The 18,986-nt window shown below is 34.2% G+C and overlaps 1 protein-coding gene across 1 annotated transcript in view; it reads left to right on the top strand.

The window, feature by feature from the left end:
* ptk2aa (protein tyrosine kinase 2aa) overlaps positions 1-18,986 on the top strand; it is a 217,063-nt gene that overhangs the window by 50,941 nt on the left and 147,136 nt on the right. Inside the window, 4 exon segments of the mRNA XM_051935932.1 lie at positions 3,158-3,220; positions 3,716-3,770; positions 13,236-13,376; positions 15,100-15,177. Of these exon segments, the coding sequence (XP_051791892.1) occupies positions 3,158-3,220; positions 3,716-3,770; positions 13,236-13,376; positions 15,100-15,177 (337 nt within the window).

The following is an 18,986-nucleotide window of genomic DNA, read 5'->3' as shown; positions in this document are numbered from 1 at the left end:
AGCGGTCTTTTCTGGTTTGGGCCGCTTTTGCAGTGTTACCTCTTGTGTATATTATATCTTGAAATCCTTCGAGTTGCTAATTAACTAACTAACACCCACCCACTCAGCTTGTGTGAAAAAAATGCGCCCGTTCTTTCATCATTTTGTTGCAGCAATATACATTGTGTTTTCACTCAGTGCGGAGGCGCGCATTCATCTCGGATTATTACATCCTGCTAATCTGCTACACGACTGCGTTTGAAAAACCGACTTATCCCTGATGAGTTTCAGTCATCGCACTCACAGTGTAGCGAGGGGCGTGGAAGTGTGGCTGAAACGGTTTCCGGGTAGACTCGTGCTTCGGGCATTTCTCCCCTGTGCAGTGTGTAAGCGAGTGAGGAGAGAGAGAGAAAGCCGTTACGTTAGAGTGAGCGAGAGCAGGCTCGAAGGCAATGTGTTCCTGTGGTATAGCGGGTCCATAGCTCCCCTTCAAAAGGCCATTTTTAATCAGGCGACTGACAGTAGTGGAGTCAGGCACAGAGAAGGTCAGCTGCAGAGAGAGCGTCTCGACTGTTGCAGGGCCTGAAGCAGGTGAGACACTAATGAAAAAGAGGCACAGGGCTTATTGGTTTTTAAAGACTGCTTCCTTCATTGTGTTTTAACTTCAGTTTTAAAGGATTGCGCGGCTCTCTCTCGCGCTGCCTGTGTGTGCCTCTGTCTCTCTCTGGCGCTGCCTCTGTGTGTGTGTGCGTGGCTCTCTCCCGCACGCTGCCTGTGTGTGCGCGCTTGTCTCTCTCTGGCGTTGCGTGCGTGCGTGTGCGTGCGTGTGTTTGTGTGTGTGTGTGTATGTGTGTATGTATGTGTGTGCCTCTGTCTCTCTGGCGCTGCCTGTGTGTGCGCGGCTCTCTCTCGCGCGCTGCCTGTGTGTGCTTCTGTCTCTCTCTGGCGCTGCCTCTGTGTGAACCAAGGTTCCACTGAGGTTGACTAATGAAAAGTCAACGTGGCTCAGAGCTGCAAGTGGACTGTGGCACAGACAAACAGAAATGACGGCATGTTTTCCGAGGCGTCGCGTCTGAGTTGGTGGGCGTGGCTGTGATTTTTTCGTCGTATCCAATGGTCTAAGAGTTGGTGGGCGTGGCTCCTTCCTGCGTGCGCCATTGGCGTCTTACTTGTCGGCAGTTTAGTGAATCCACGCCCCTTCCGGCGTGCTTTCCATGGGTGGCTACTTGTCTCCCGGCTTAGTGAATTATATATATAGATTGTTATATTTAGTGTTAACGATATGACTAATAAGTATGCATTTTTCTTTTTGAGAATTTAGTGTTACCTTTGCATTACTCATTTTTCAAATTTTTCAAAAATTCTCCGGTTTGTGATAAGATGCTTGTTATTGTTTCCACACAGTGAATATGCATTTAACAAAGCAGTTGATTATGGAGGGCACTTCCTTTGAAAGAAGTCCGTGACAGTACATAGAAAGTAGATAGACATAAATTTTGGAATACCCAAAAAAAAACTGCATTTCAAGTATGCAAAACAAGTTTATTAAGTGTATCTGGTTAGTGCTGCATATTGGTTTTAATAAACTTATACCACTGGGCACTCACAGTTCTAGTCACACCATGCTGCATTTAAATTTGAGTTGAACATGTTTTTGTTAGCTCTTTCCACACTGTAGTCACTGTTAGGTATTTATATTTTCTAATGAAGGCTTCAGGGATGCCACATAGTACTGTGGTAGAAAACACCAAATTTATACTCTATCATCCTTATCTATCTTCATAGCTCCCTAAACAGAGTATTCTGTCAAAGAAATTACACAAAAAAATGCTAACAGGGTCCGTTGCAGTTATTTAAAAAAAGTAAAAAAAAAAAAAATAAATAAATTTTTTTTTTATTTTGTAAATGCACAACATTTTTTAAAAGTTTAGCCTGAACAACAGAGTAGAACTTCCACATTTTTCATATTCAGACATTCTGCTCTACACTCCACATTTTTCATATTCAGACATTCTGCTCTACACTTTTGAATTTTTGATCGTTAACTTGCTGTGTGATCTATCTGCGCCTCATTCACTGAAGAATCTTCTAACACAGAGTAGAGTTCATGGCTCCAAGTCACTTAAGCCTTCCACAGGATACTTCTCAAAACCTTAACAAAAGCACTCTCTTGCTCATATCAATTAGCTACTGTGTAATGCATTAATGTTTTCCAAATATTGTTGAGGCCTAGGCAACCATTAGATTTCACTTTTCACTTATCTATTCATAAAATATTATCACAGAAGTGTTTATGATCTATTTTCTAGCAGTCTATTAGGAAAATGAGGCAAGAGTTCAGGTCCTTACTAGTGGATTTATTTATTTACTTTCATGTATACTGCTGATCCTGTTACTCCCGAGTTTATTTCTGTGGTGTATATGTGAATGCCAAATGCTGATACAGTACTTTGTAACTTCATATAAAATTCATTGTCTTTTTATAGGTTTGGAAACCTGAACAGTTTGATTTTTTGATTTGGTGAAACTATAGGACTAAACAGTCTCTTTCTGGAGGCTGAACAATGCATGGCTTCCTCTAGAACCTTTATTCTGACAGCTTCACTCTGATAACTGTTGTAACTATTTATATTAGACAGACATTGATTGATTGTTAACTAAATTGTTCAGAGAGCTAAAACTAGCTAATCTCGTAATTAAGATGAGTTTTCTGTAGTGTACAATAAATCTTTCCCAGCCAAGAACTGTAATTATGATTAGCTTTTACACTAACCAAGTAAAGATAACTGTGACTTTGGTGTCTTTATTTTTGCATACATCCATATATTACTTTATACCCCAAAACATTTCTCAAAATGGCTGTGAAAATTATAACTCAGACCTCTGACATACTTTTGCTGTTGTCATTATAATTTTTGTAACTTTCCATTTTTTATGGAATTGTAGCTAGAGATAGCAAAACAGAATTTTCAGACAACTGATGTTGTGGTACAGTCATAACATAGAAATGATCAGCAAGTTAGCAGTTCATTGTTATGTGGGTCTTGTCTACATGCAGTTGTTAGAGGTTTGATCCCAACAGTATCTCTTCTCTTTCTCTTTAATGGAAACTTAACATTGCGTACTTTTTCTGCCAAGGGTATATTTTATTTGTACTGCTTCTTTTTACTAATTTCAGGAGGTTTTTCATGGATCTGAGAGGGAATGCACTTGACAAAAAGTCTAATTATGAACTCTTAGAGTAAGTATTTTTGAAATATTTTCATCCTGTTTATCTCTTCAGCTTTTTTTTTTTTTTTATCTCATGGCTTGCTGTTTCATAAAAACCAATAAGGATATATACATGTTAAAGTAACTAATGCCATGAACACAGAGATGAAATTTATAAAAATTTAAAACCACAAAGGAGAATGCTTTATTATTTAGTAATGTTGAAATAAAATGCCGCAGAAAATGTTGACACTGTATGTGATGTGAACTACACATTCTTGTACTGTACGTGTATAATCTTTTTTTCTTGTCTCTTGTTTCTTTTTAAGAATTTGTTAGGTAGACGGAGGCAATTTTGTGGTTTTTAATTTTGTTTTGATTCAATGTCTGATTTGTTGTTGATTCCACTGATGTTTTGAGTCTGTATTTTTCAACATCTTGCATATATGATGAAATTATTTTTGCAGTTGTTAAAAAAAATAAATAAATAAAATGTAATGCTTTTCATCTTTATTCTCTTTTACAGGAAAGATGTTGGCTTACGAAGATTTTTTCCTAAAAGCTTATTAGACTCCGCAAAGGTCAGAAGATGTCATTTGTAAATGTTTAATTTAAAGTTTATTTAATATATTATGGTTATTTATATACTGCTCAAAAAATAATGGAACACTTAATCATCACAACCAAGCATCATGTCAGTTAACCTTCAAGGATATCATTCTGTCCAGTTTGGAAGTATAGTGACAATAGGTACACCGGAGAGGCAACATCAAGACAACCAGACCCTAAAAAAGGAATGGTTTTACAGGTGGTGACCACAGACAATTGCTTATCCTTCCTGACTGATTGATTGTTCTCTAGTTTGTTTTACTAGTGTCCATGACACTACTGGTAGCATGAGACAATACCTGTAGCTGATTCAGGGTGCACAGGTAGTCTAGCTTTTCTGTTCCTCCAGGATTGCACATCCATACATGCTATCAAAAAAAGGTTTGCTGTGTCTCCCAGCACAATTCCAAAAGCTTAAAGAAGATATCAGGAGATTGGCCATTATACAAGGAGAGCTAGGCAGGGCCATAGAAGAGCATCAGCCCAGCAGCAGGACCAATTTCTGCTCCTTTGTATGAGGAGGAGCACTGCCATAGCTTTACAAAAAGACCTCCAGCTGGCTACTGGTTTGCATTTTTCTGACCAAACTGAGGGGCCGACAACATGTAATGGGACTTGTACTTGGAGCCCATTGCCTTGCTTCTTAATTGGCATTCGCCAGAGTTGAAAGTAAAGTTATTCAGAACTGGTGACAATCATCTTGTCATAAAATAAAAACACCACAAATGTTATAACGATTGACACTTAAAAAAAAAAAAAAAAAAAAAAAAAAAAAAATCATTTGCAAGAGGATTGATTATAAACAATGCACAGCAATTTGAGTGCATCTTTTATCAAACTATGTTTATAAAACTAACTCTATAGAGAAAATAAATGTGTTTGTGTTTCTATATATATTCACTTTCTTCATTATGTCTTTGTGTTTCTAACCTGTAATATTGTGAACTTGGCTGCATTCTATACACCCTTTTACTATTATTTTTGCCCTGGAAAGCAAAACTGTTGTGACCAGTAAATAATTAACCTTTTATGCATGCATGCAGAGTTAAAAAAAAATAAAATAAAAAAAAATATATATCTATATATCTATATATATATATATATATATATATATATATATATATATATATATATATATATATAAAACCGGTGGCATAGAAGGCAACTCTTCTCTGCCTGTCCGTGAAGGGTCACCAATCAGTGAGAGACCAATCTAGAGAGCATTATCAGAAATCTTTGTTTTCAAGGGTTAAAAGTGACGAGCTAGGGTGGACAAAAACACAGACAAGTGTTCCTTTTTTGAAGAAAAACATAGTAGTGTGGACGAGGCCTAATTGTACGCGGATGAGCAGTATGCACAACTGTTGGAAATTCCAAAAATGTGCATACCACTTATTTCCCAAACCAACTAACTTCTGATACATACATCCCATTGAGCAGCAATGACTAAAATCATCCTTTAAAAATATTATTTCATATTTAACACATAATGAATATGTGCATTGTTTCCCCAAACCATGTATCAGTATAATGCATAACGTCCATCTAATATTTCCTCCTTCATCCTATACTTTTATATTTAATCTACTATAATTTTCATCACTCCGGCTAAGGGTGGCACCATTTAGGACTTGTACATTTTGGATTTTTTTTTTCATTATGATTCATATGATCATCATATGAATTATGTAGCAGCACAATTAGTGTAGACAACATCTCTGACAGTAATAGTTTTTGTACAAGTATTATTGACTTACTGTTTAAACTTTAGAAAAATTACAATAAGTTAATCATATGTTAAATTAAGGTAGTTATGAAATAAGCGTAATCAAGAATAACAAATTATGCACTAGAATGATTTACCATTTATTCAAGAATGAAAACTGTATATTTTAAATTCAACTGCATTCTCTTATTCGATTTTAATGACCATGAAAGTGCTCTTTTCATGATACAGTATAATACTGTTCATGCATGAGATGTTGCTCCTGTTTGCTAGAAGAAATTGACAGAAGGAAAAAGTTTGTTCTTTCATTTTATAAACTTACTCAAAGCTGTGTCAGTTGTATGATGCTGAAGTTCGTCAGCCATTACATATTTTACTTTTAATCCTGAAAGTCAACTAAAAATTCAGTACTTTTGGATATGATATGTATGCACTTGTGAATTGTTGCATTTAATTCCAGTAGTGTAGTAGAATTTGCTTCCACAAATCTACAAATATAACAAATTTTCCAGGGCAGGTTGATATGTCATTGATATCATTACAATCAATCAAACTGTCCAGTATGGCATAAATTTTATAGTTTATAGAGACACTATTATCAGATTGGAAGTATAAGTATTAAAATCTAATTCTACATACATTGTTCTTATAATCTGCATTTATGATGTCTTTCTAGCTTTTTTCCCTTAATTTAGAGGACTTTTTGAATTACATTTTTCCTTTTAATATTCTCTTCAGATTTTTTTTTATTGTTCATTGGTAAAATACCTAAATGCATTAAGACATACTGGATAAGTTGTGACATTAATGAATATTACATTAAATAGAATTGTAAAAATGGTTACATGTTCTTGCTTGAAATTTTTATTACTTAGGTTACAGCTCTTTAGGTGTTTTTTATCAGGTTAATTAATTTCATGTAAAACCTTGTGCATTCTAATATGTACTGTATTAGTAATTTAACATATTTTAAAATATAAGTGTAAAGGAAATTCATATTTTTATAGCTGCAGTAAAGTTTTTTCAACTGAGGTATTTTATCTTTTAATCAGAGAATATAATCAGTTTGGCAATGGTTGGAAAGTTGTGCTTGCAATTCACAAAGAATAGTAAGATCATTTGTGCTTTTATAATTTAGATGGCTCTAAATTGTTTTCTACTCTAAACCTTTATGTTTGGGTATTATGAATAAATCACAATAAATGTATTTATTTTTTGTATTGATTTGGGGATGCACAAACCAGTGTGTTTCTTTGTACCGGCGGATAAATGGGGAGGGTTATGTCAGGAAGGGCATCCGGCATAAATTTTGCCAAATCAATATGCGGACAAAGATGATCTGCTGTGGCAACCCCTAACTGGAGCAGCCGAAAGAAGAAGATGATTGATTTCATTAAAAGCAAGTGACATTGCATACAGTCATGTCAAGCTTAAAAAAATCTTAATTCAACCCCCACCCAAAGCAAAACTGGTATTTAAGGTAGTACTAGTAACATGTCTTCACTAGAAATTAGCAGTAGAATGTAATATCCTCTGCTAACTACAATAAATCTCCTTCAAAAATTGTTCATTCATTTTTATTTTTGCTCTTTATAAAATTGATCTTTATTTCTGCATAAACATCAATAGTATTTTTACAGATTAAAATTTCAAGATGAAACCATTTTGTTAAGTTGTTGAATCTACTGTATATTACTATATTAAAATGAACAGTTTTCACTTAAGTTATGCTTGTTTACATTTTTCAAAGGAACATCTGAATTAAAATTACTACTGTTTTTGTCACTTGCACACAGCTGATGAGTAGCACATGAAAACTGAATATTTATTCTGTTTTACAGCTCATTGTATATGCTGTAGATTCTAACAATTTGCTTACAGTGATCATGATCAGAAGTGACAATAGCATAGCTTGGTGAAATAAAATCCAGTTCTTGTTATCGTGCCTCAAAATTTGCATTTGTAGTATTGATTTTTTAGCTTTTCAAAAAAAATCTCAATATAATTTACACACATCTATTAAAGTGGTTGACACAGTGCTGCACTGGTTAGTGCAGAACTTCACATCAGGATGTAGGATTAAATCCTATCATAGATAGATAGATAGATAGATAGATACATAGATACATAGATACATAGATACATACATACATACATACATACATACTTTATTAATCCCAATGGGAAATTCACATTCTCCAGCAGCAGCATACTGATACAATAAATAATATTAAATTAAACAAAGATAATAATGCAGGTGAAAAACAGACAATAACTTTGTATAATGTTAAATGTTAACGTTTACCCCCCCGGGTGGAATTGAAGAGTCGCATTGTTTGGGGGAGGAACGATCTCCTCAATCTGTCTGTGGAGCAGGACAGTGATAGCAGTCTGTCACTGAAGCTGCTCTTCTGTCTGGAGATGATACTATTTAGTGGATGCAGTGGATTCTCCATAATTGATAGGAGCCTGCTGAGCGCCCTTCGCTCTGCCACAGATGTTAAACTGTCCAGCTCCATGCCAACAATAGAGCCTGCCTTCCTCACCAGTTTGTCCAGGCGTGAGGCGTCTTTCCTCTTAATGCCTGCCTCCCCAGCACACCACTGCGTAGAAGAGGGCGCTTGCCACAACTGTCTGATAGAACATCTTATTGCAGATGTTGAAGGATGCCAGCCTTCTAAGGAAGTATAGTCGGCTCTGTCCTTTCTTGCACAGCGCATCAGTATTGGCAGTCCAGTCTAATTTATCATCCAGCTGCACTCCAAGATATTTGTGTAGAGTTTGCCCTTTATAGAGAGGACAGCTGTGTGCCCCTCCATTAAAAACTTCCAAAACACTTGCTTGTTAGAATGATTGGCAACTTGGAAATAGTCTGGTGTACCTTTGCCCTGTGTCCAAAGATGGATGAGTCTATTTAAAATTTACAATTAGCATAGATTAAAAAATCAAAACTGCTTATAATTCTGAACATGCACCCTTCACCACCTGACTTCATGGTGAGAACAGGTCATCAAGTAATTATTGTCTTTTTTATAATTGATTGTATGACTCGGACTACAAAGAAGTTTAGGAAAATGAAAGCACGAGATGTCTAAGGTATATAATCAATATTTTTTGCTCTATTTCGGTGTGCAGTATATTAGGGCAGATGACTGGTGTGTTACAATGCAAACAATAATTTGTACCCTTGCAATAAATAAAGCACACTTAATGGAAGCTATTTACAGTATAATCCAAACTCCCAATAAAAACAATACTAAATGTTGTGAATAGAGTAGGTGTAGTGCCTGAACAATAATTCTACTAAAGTCTGACATTTCTGTTTTTTTTAGCTAGTTGGATTTGATCACTTTTAGCAAAGGACATTATGGAACGTTTTTGAGACTTTTGCATTGTAATCCTAGACATCAGACAATTGAAAAAAATAGTTGCATTTTCTCTTTTCAGGTGCTTAAATAAAAGGTAACCTCTTAGCCAACCAGTTTAAATAAAAATTAACTGCAGGTCTTATTTAATCTGTTGATACTGCATATTAAAGAATAAGTTTGGTATTTTTTAAGTCAAAAGTTATTTCTTCACAACCATGGTGTATGTTGATTTTCCATCTAAAATTGTGTTCTAAACTGAAGCATTTTTAAAAAATTTACTTGGTACTATTTTTTGAGGCAAGAATTCATTTCCTGTTCACTTGTCTGCTTGCCATGGGAGTCATGGGTGAGTTTTCACACACGCACATGAATGTGCCAAATTTCCAAAGCTTTGTTTCTGTAGTTTTGTTTTGTCAACTTTTTTGTTCTGCCTTGGCATGTAACAATGGAAGATGTGTGCTCAAATCATATGATTATTTTTTTCCTAAACAGGACCAACTTTTTTGTCCATTATATTTTGTGTTATTTTACATAGCAGGTGGAGGAAGGTTCATGGTGGTGAAGAGCACCCTTAAAAATTTTATGGTATTTTGTACACATAATAAATTTTAAACTGCATGTTTTGCAATAGCCTTAGCTTTTTGAAAGATCCAAGCCGCTTGCATGTCAATACTAAGTTCACAGGGATAGTCAACAATCACCATTAAGTACTCTCCATGGTGTGTCGTGTGCACAGATGACAAAAAGATACTGAGAAATTGATAAAGGCAGAAAGTACAATCGAGCCAAACTACAATGAAATAGATGAGAACTCCACAAACCAATTTTTGAATCTTGTAGGGCATGATATGTTAATAATTGAAGACAACATTTTTGAGTGTGCAAACTCTGACATTCAGTTATACTAATCAGTCCATAAATATTTGAGGAGAATGTTTAAACTTCATGCAAACCCTAGTGGTTTGAGGCAGGAATAGTAAACCTCTATGTGATTAAATTTATGCCTATATCGTGCTGAGTTCTTCTCATTTGATTACGTGCTTCAATTGTGTTCAATCTTTCTCTCACTAGACCACTGAAGTACCAGCGTTTTTCATGATAGTAGGCAGCAGCAGGCAATATCTTTGCAAAATAAGATTCCATACAGTGAAAGACTATGAGCGATCTTAAGTATGACCATTTTAGTGATTAAGCTGTTCATGGTTATTATAGTTAATAAAAACAAAAATCAAAACTGAAACTGTTAATAAAAAACAATTTCTTAAACTGAAATAAAATAATAATTTACTAAAAATATTTTTGATTTTTCGTAACAACTGGACTTACACAAGGTCTAACCTGAGCCACTGGGATCCTGGAATTAATCAAAATATATTAATAAGAATTTCATATTTGGTTTTTGAATAAATATTTCTGCTGCTAATTTTTAACCTTTATAACTTCTAACTCTTAAAACAAAGTCATCCACAATGAGCCGCCTGCATATATTCAACCAGTGAATGGCCACGTAAAGCGTGCAACAAAGAAAGCAATTTACTGTGTGATAACAATGACAGTTCTTCAGGAGCTGATAGTGACAGCATAATAGATTCTGCTTCAAGTGTTAGTGAAGCATACCAAGGTAAAGGTTTTGCTTTGAATGAGCTCGGGAACTTTCAAAGCTGACATTCACTGAATCTCTGGGGCTCTAGAGAGAGATATTAGATACAGATAATCCCTTACAGAATTTCAGCCTGTTCATAAATGACAGCATTGTTAGCTATAACTCTGACTGAGCCCAAGATACAGTATGTTCATAGCAACTATTACAGCAGCACACACTACGCCAAGTTCCAGGCTGCTTGAGTCTGATGTCCGTTATGATGAGCTGCTGCATTTCTTGGCACTTCTTGTATATCAAGATGTAATTCAAATGCCTGAAGTCGGAATGTGCTGGTCAACAAAATCTTTACCGTATGAACAGAAAGAAAAATCAAGAATGAGTAATGTTTCAGTTTATTTCTCATGTGTCTGCATTTTGTTGACAATAATTCACCTGCCACTTTGCAAAGGAGAAATCCTTTTTGAAAATAAAACTGCACTGATCAAGAGACTGACCAAGGTCAGGATATTGTTGCTGACCAATTACTTTTTCTTTAAAAAGATTGTTTAATAACAAACCTTGTAAAATTCCTGAGTTGGCAATGTCTCTACTGAACTTCGGGTAGGTAGGTGAAGAGAGTCTGCCAACTGTTGAAAAACTAAACCTAACGTGTTTTTTTGTATTTTTTCTGTAGTTATTAATTTATCTTTTTTTTGTTTTACAATCACAGTTGAAAATACCTGATGATGTGAAAATAATCTGGTGGCATAATTATGTTTTAAAATACTAGGGGGCTTTGCCCCCTGCTCGCTTCGCTTGCCAACCCCCGTGTTTGGTTTTCCAGATACACACTTTTAAGATTTTTTTTTCTTTGAATTGTTGCTGTTTCATTAGTTTCACTTTTATTTCAGAACTTCTGTAAAAACAATATTTGTAATCTTGCGAGTCCCAATATGCTGAATCTTTTTAATGAGGTCAGGATAGGTTTCTCTGTTTGGAATTTCAGCATAGACAAAACGATCTACATCATCAGCAGTTAATAATTTTTTTTTTTTTTTTTTTTTTTTTTTTTACAAAGTAAAAAAGTAAGTAGAGTTCTGCATTGGACTCCTGTCTGTAAAGTCGTGCTATTTTCCTCTCACAGTTCCAGAAGTACATGGGGTTACCAAGGTGATACCCCAGCTTTTGTCTAAGTTTTTGTACAAGGGCTAGACAGAACGTTTTTGATTCCTGGGGTAAATTTAGCTTTTTAAATAAGCAGACAGATATATATATATATATATATATATATATATATATATATATATATATATATATATATATATATATATATACACACATTAACAAAGTAACCAATAAATGCATGTGCGGTAAACTCCATTTTTGAAATTCTCAAGATTCTTTATTTGTCACATGCATAGTTATACAGGACAACAAGCAGTGAAATGCATCCTGATCTGCTTATCAAAAACTGTGCAAAGTTAGAAGAATATCAGTTAGATTAACAAAATGTCATAGATTGAAAGATGACAGTATAGTAGAACATAATAAATAAGTAAAATTATGTGAATAAAGTAGAATTAAATGTTAAGGTGCAATAGTGTAGTAATTATTGTGTAAAACCAAAGTTAGACTGGTACATAGTTAAATGAGGCAGTTTGTTTGTTTGCGCTACTGCGATCTTTACTTTTTTATATTTTCTAATTTTCCTACTTTCATATCCTTTAACTTTCTCCACATATGTATAGCGCCAAGGTTTTTTTTTTTTTTTTTTTTTTTTTTTTTTTGGAGCCTTTCTAATTTCCCTGGTTTCATAGTCTCTAACCTGTTTAGCACCAATGCTTATATGTCAACATTTAATTTATAACTTCTACTTGAAAAATGCCAAACTTATCTTTGAAGACACATACACTGGAAACTTATTTTTTTTCAATGCCCTTCATAAGTGAGATTCAACTGATTAAGCACACTATCACATACAAAGAGCCCCTGCATCTCAGGTTCGAGTATAAAAGTGACATCCCACATACTGCCATTCGGTATGGGTCCTCTTTGCATTTGAGGCTGGGGACAATCTATTCCTTGCATAACCACAGACACTCGCAGTCACACATATTGAACAAATTTCCTGCATTAGTAGTCCTGTTTAAAACTCCATCTATTGCAAATAAATAATGTATATTGCGTGGTAATTGCATTGGAAATTCTTTTGCGCATAATTGGCAAACATGTATATTGTGTATTCATGAATATCGAGTGGTTGGAAGACTGAAAAATACTGCATTTTGCAAGCATCACAATATCAACAAAAGTTTATTATGGAAGCAGTAGAATTTTCAGATAACAAAACACTTAATATTGGACCTTTTGTAAAACAAAAACACATTTGGAATTTCCTGTGAAGTTTAGAATACAGAAATGTCCATTATTGGTTGTGACAAAAAACTTACTGACACATTGCTTAAATATGTTAGGTACCAGAATACAGTCTGGACTACTAGAAAATTCCAGTATTGAGTCTTCCATCCAGGAAAACAATGTGCAAAATGAATGTTTCATTTCATAAAAACAAGGTAAAAGGACTTAGTTATTAGAAATTGACAGTTATTAGAAAGTCATTTGAAGTAACTACAAAGAAGTGGTAAAAAGCTTTGGAATTGCAACCTGTTGAGTGAGGAATTACATTAATACAGTATATAGAAAAACTTGTGTATTAACATAATAGTTTGAAATTGCTTTTATCCTGTTTTATGTGTTTTAGGCTAAGACACTAAGGAAGTTGATCCAGCAGACTTTCAGACAGTTTGCTAATCTAAATGATGAAGAAAGCATTCTGAAATTTTTTGAGATTCTTTCACCGGTATATAGATTTGACAAGGAATGTTTTAAATGTGCTCTTGGGGTAGGTATTTACAGTGGGTGTTTTGTTTGAATCTGTTGTTTTTTCCCATCGGTATTTTGTAATCTAGCATGATCTGTCATTATATAAAGAAATGGGTCATTCAATAAGGCCTCTTTTAAAATTATATTTTGGGGATATTCATTAGGCATAGAGTTGTTAACTTTTTATTTTAAATGTGTTTTTATATTTGTTTTCATATACTGTATATAGTTAAGTTAAATGAAACCATGTGGCAGTTCATGAATCTGACTGTGCAAGTGGTTTGTTTTGGGGAGGCTTTAAGATAATGAACCAAAATTCTTCATTTGCCCAATAGGAGATAAATACTAATCTGCAAATATTATTGGCACCAGCATGTACAATATAAAGTTTCTTAACTGTTGGACCAGCATGCTGCAGTATCTTCAAAATGTTAAAGAAAATATATTTATATTGAAAATGAAAAAATGTGGTGGTCACTGAGAATCTTTCTTTACATTATGCAGTTTAAAAGTATATGCTAACAAATGTACTATAATAATAAAAATACATTTTAGTCATATAGTGCCTTTCCCATGCTCAAACTGCTTCACAGATATTTAAAATGAACAGTGAGAAAGCAAAAAAAAAAATATCAAACACACAACATTGGATGCAAAAAATATCAGCTTAAAATACTACAAAAAGATAAATACAGGAAGTGCAAAGCTTCGAGTCAGAATAAGAGATAATAAACCAGAATAAAATTTATACAAAAATAGAAATACTACCAAATAAGCCAGAACAGATAAAATAATTTGTGTTTACAAATGCAAATCATCCTGAGCACCTGAACTGCGAGAAAACATCAACATATATCAAGGGTAAGTTAAAGGCAGTGCTTACAAATGGATTTAAAGTTGTTTTTTCAAAGGGTGAATTAAGTCAGATGGTCGTTCCAAAGTTTGGTTGCTACAGAGCAGAAGGCTTTGTCACCCATACAGCACATGTTTGTTTTGGGCACAATGAGATTATCAGAATAGATTAATTTTAGGGAGTGAACAGGAACATAGTGATGGATGTGGCTACTGATGTAGTCTGGTGCAAGGCCATTTAAAGTTTTATAGGTTAGTAACAGAATTTTATATTCAGAGCTGGGTAGTGTGTTATGCACTCAATGTTTCCAGTCTGTGTAGAGGTCTCTTGTAGCAGAGTTTTGAACCAAGTGGACCTGTTATAAAAGATTAGGATGTAGATCCCACTCAGTGAATATTCAATTTTTACGTCAGCTTGTTTGTGCCAAACATTTATTTACAGTTTTTTATTTCCCAGTGTAAGTTATTTACACAAGACCATTTGAACATTTTACATTTATTTAAAAAAAAAAAGTGTATCTTTGCATTGTAATGCCATCAGTGTAAAAATTAAATGTTTAAAGCATTTTTATGCTAATATGTTAAGTGCTATATCTCTACTATGTTTCTAGATCATGTCTACAATCAATAGTAATCCTATTAAAAACATGATGGGAATATTTCTGCAAAATATCAGTAATCTTATGTATTAAACTGAAAATATCATATACTCTAAGAATAACCTTTCATGTCTTTAGAATGAAACAGATGGTACTTTATTAGTGTTTTAAAAATGTTTTAATAAATTTGTTCTGTAATTCTGTTGGCTTAATTTATACTGTTCTATTTTCATTCTTTTAGGAACATGTTTTCTGTTTAAAAAAAATAAAAACTTTTTTTCCCCTTTTTAGTCGAGTTGGATTATCTCAGTGGAGCTGGCAATAGGACCTGAAGAAGGAATTAGCTATCTTACAGACAAAGGCTCTACTGTAAGTGGTGCGGCTTGATTTAAATTTGTGCTTTATGTGTATTTCTTTGCTGTTTAAATCTTGAAATTAGCTAAAGGGATTACAAAGTTTAAAATCGAGTATTCTTAACAATTTATTTTAAAACCCCATATACATTGATATAGAATTCCAGTTTTCCAATGAACAGAATATTGTAGATGTGTAATACATGATTAAGGAAAATTTGGAAATGGCATATGGCAATTATATTAAATTTGTTTTTGGATACCTAATGCTATTTGTAAAAATGTATTTATTAATTATTCTCAATTGGTTTTATTATAGAGTGTCTGTATATCTCTCTAATATAAAAAGAAATCCTGTCCTGGAAAGCAAAAAGCAAGTCTACGATACATGATCTTCTCGGAAGACATTTAAAAGACCCGCGAGACGAAAGAGACTTGCCACGGTGCGCCTCACGGGAACATAGAACGAGAGTCTTGTAAGACACGCCCTACTTACAGGCAATATAAAAAAAACCAAATCAGTAGTGTAAAGGCAGTCATGCAGCACACACAGCTCCAGGGCTCTCAGTGCATATAAAGTGTATAAGATCAATACGGTAGAAATGAATAGGGTAGAAATTAAACGTCGTCGACTAAACGAAGAAGAAAGAAAAGCGCGGAGAAAAGAGACCCAGGACTGTCTCGCAATGACGTAGAACATGAGATTCTTGCAAGACACGCCCTACTTACAATCTATCAAATAGGACAATAGGCAGCAAAACATTCAGTCTTGTGAAGGATTTGAACATACATGGATCCAGGGCTCTCAGCACATATAAAGCGTATAAGGACAGTACGTTATAAATGAAATGTCAACATCTAAGCAAAGAAGAAAGCAGCACGGAGAAAAGAGACTCAAATGTGTTGGAGAGAAAAAAGAGCAAAAAGAATAATCAAGGTGCAAATTCAGAAAATAAGGAAAGTAATTATCAGCCCAGAACAAGTGGAATTGAAAAAAACGCACGTCTAATCCAGCTCAGAATTAAAAGACAAAGTAGAACTTCATAAAGACGTTTACAAACGTTGGCGCTAAACACATGCAGAGCTGGTTAGAGACTATGAAACCAGTGAAATTAGAAAGGCTCCCAAAAAAAAAAAAACTTTGGTGCTATACACATGTGGAGAAAGTTAAAGGATATGAAAGTAGGAAAATTAGAAAAATATAAAAAAGTAAAGATCGCAGTAGCGCAAACAAACTGCCTCATTTAACTATGTACCAGTCTAACTTTGGTTTTGCACAATAATCACTACACTATTGCACCTTAACACTTAATTCTACTTTATTCACATAATTTTACTTATTTATTATGTTCTACTATACTGTTATTTTTCAATCTATAACTTTTTGTTAATCTAACTGATATTCTTCTAACTTTGCACAGTTTTTGATAAGCGGATCAGGATGCATTTCATTGCGTGTTGTCCAGTATAATTATGCATGTGACAAATAAAGAATCTTGAGAATTTCAAAAACGGAGTTTACCGCACATGCATTTATTGGTTACTTTGTAATAAAAAAATTATTAACTGCTGATGATGTAGATCGTTTTGTCTGTGCTGAGATTCCAAACAGTTAAACCTATCCTGACCTCATTAAAAAGATTCAGCATTTTGGGACTCGCAAGATTACAAATATTGTTTTTACAGAAGTTCTGAAATAAAAGTGAAACTAATGAAACAAACAATTCCAAGAGGAAAAAAAAAAAAAATCTTAAAAGTGAGTATCCGGAAAACCAAACACGGGGGTTGGCGAGCGATTGTATGTATATGTGTGTGTGTGTGTGTGTGTGTATATATGTATGTGTGTATATATATATATATATGTGTATATATGTATGTATATGTATGTATGTGTATGTATATGTATATGTGTATGTATATGTAATACACATATATATATATATATACACACGGTGGCCAGACAATTCCCCACATCAGTCAATTCCCCACATTCCCAACTCCCCACAATTACAATTCCCCACATCACAATTCCCCACATTGCAATTCCCCACATTGCAATTCCCCACTTCCACAACTCCCCACATTGGGATAATATGGAGTGCACTGAATTAATAATATAATGAAGGAATTCTAAAATGCAAATAGTAGTAATTAATCTCCAAAAGTTTTATTTCATGACAATTTATTGAAATGCATTACTGATTACAAAATAAACTGATAGCGGTCTTACCTCGTCAACAGTCAACTCAGACTGTGGCAAAATAGCAGAAACACAGGGGGTATACCAATGCGTGGTACCTATCGTAGCCCCGAATGTAGATGGCGACACCACTTTCGGACTCCCGACTAGGGTAAGTTCGCTACAGACTATCAAACGTGCAAACTTGGTGCGCGCGACGCGGAGCACGTAGATACGTTGTAAGGCGCGAGAAGAATTTTATTTGATTTATTTCGTGTTTTTATTTTTACACCATAAGTAGAGTCTATTATTTTTGAGAACTTTAATTTTGGTAATTTAAAAAAGATAAAAATCAAAAATGTTACGTTTTAGCATGTTTTAAGAAAGATTCAAAAAATAATAGAATTCAACTTACCTGTTTCAAATTTTTAAAAGGCAAATTGTATATAAAAATGCATGCTTGGATAATGTATTTTTACATATTTATTAACAAGTAGCGTTTTTAAATAAAATAATGCTCGATGTGGGGAAACGGAGGGCACGCTTTTGTATCATTATATGGACTGTCTTATATAGTACATTAGTCTATGGTTATAATAAATATTATCCCAATGTGGGGAGTTGTGGACGTGGGGAATTGTGAATTTGGGGAATTGCAATGTGGGGAATTGTGATGTGGGGAATTGTAATTGTGGGGAGTTGGGAATGTGGGGAATTGACTAAGGTGGGGAGTTGTCGAATTCTATTATTTTTTGAATCTTTCTTAAAACATGCTAAAACGTAACATTTTTGATTTTTATCTTTTTTAAATTACCAAAATTAAAGTTCTCAAAAATAATAGACTCTACTTATGGTGTAAAAATAAAAACACGAAATAAATCAAATAAAATTCTTCTCGCGCCTTACAACGTATCTACGTGCTCCGCGTCGCGCGCACCAAGTTTGCACGTTTGATAGTCTGTAGCGAACTTACCCTAGTCGGGAGTCCGAAAGTGGTGTCGCCATCTACATTCGGGGCTACGATAGGTACCACGCATTGGTATACCCCCCTGTGTTTCTGCTATTTTGCCACAGTCTGAGTTGACTGTTGACGAGGTAAGACCGCTATCAGTTTATTTTGTAATCAGTAATGCATTTCAATAAATTGTCATGAAATAAAACTTTTGGAGATTAATTACTACTATTTGCATTTTAGAATTCCTTCATTATATTATTAATTCAGTGCACTCCATATTATCCCAATGTGGGGAGTTGTGGAAGTGGGGAATTGCAATGTGGGGAATTGCAATGTGGGGAATTGTGATGTGGGGAATTGTAATTGTGGGGAGTTGGGAATGTGGGGAATTGACTGATGTGGGGAATTGTCTGGCCACCGTATATATGTATATGTATGTATATATGTATATATGTGTATATGTGTATATATGTATGTGTATATATATATGTGTATGTGTATATATATATATGTGTATGTGTATATATGTGTGTGTATATATGTATGTATATATGTATATATATATATATATATATATATACTAGCAAAATACCCGCGCTTCGCAGCGGAGAAGTAGTGTGTTAAAGAGGTTATGAAACTATATATATATATATATATATATATATATATATATATATATATATATATATAT

Source organism: Erpetoichthys calabaricus, chromosome 13, assembly GCF_900747795.2.
Source record: "Erpetoichthys calabaricus chromosome 13, fErpCal1.3, whole genome shotgun sequence".
NCBI lineage: Eukaryota > Metazoa > Chordata > Cladistia > Polypteriformes > Polypteridae > Erpetoichthys > Erpetoichthys calabaricus.
This window is presented reverse-complemented; position numbering and strand designations above follow the sequence as displayed.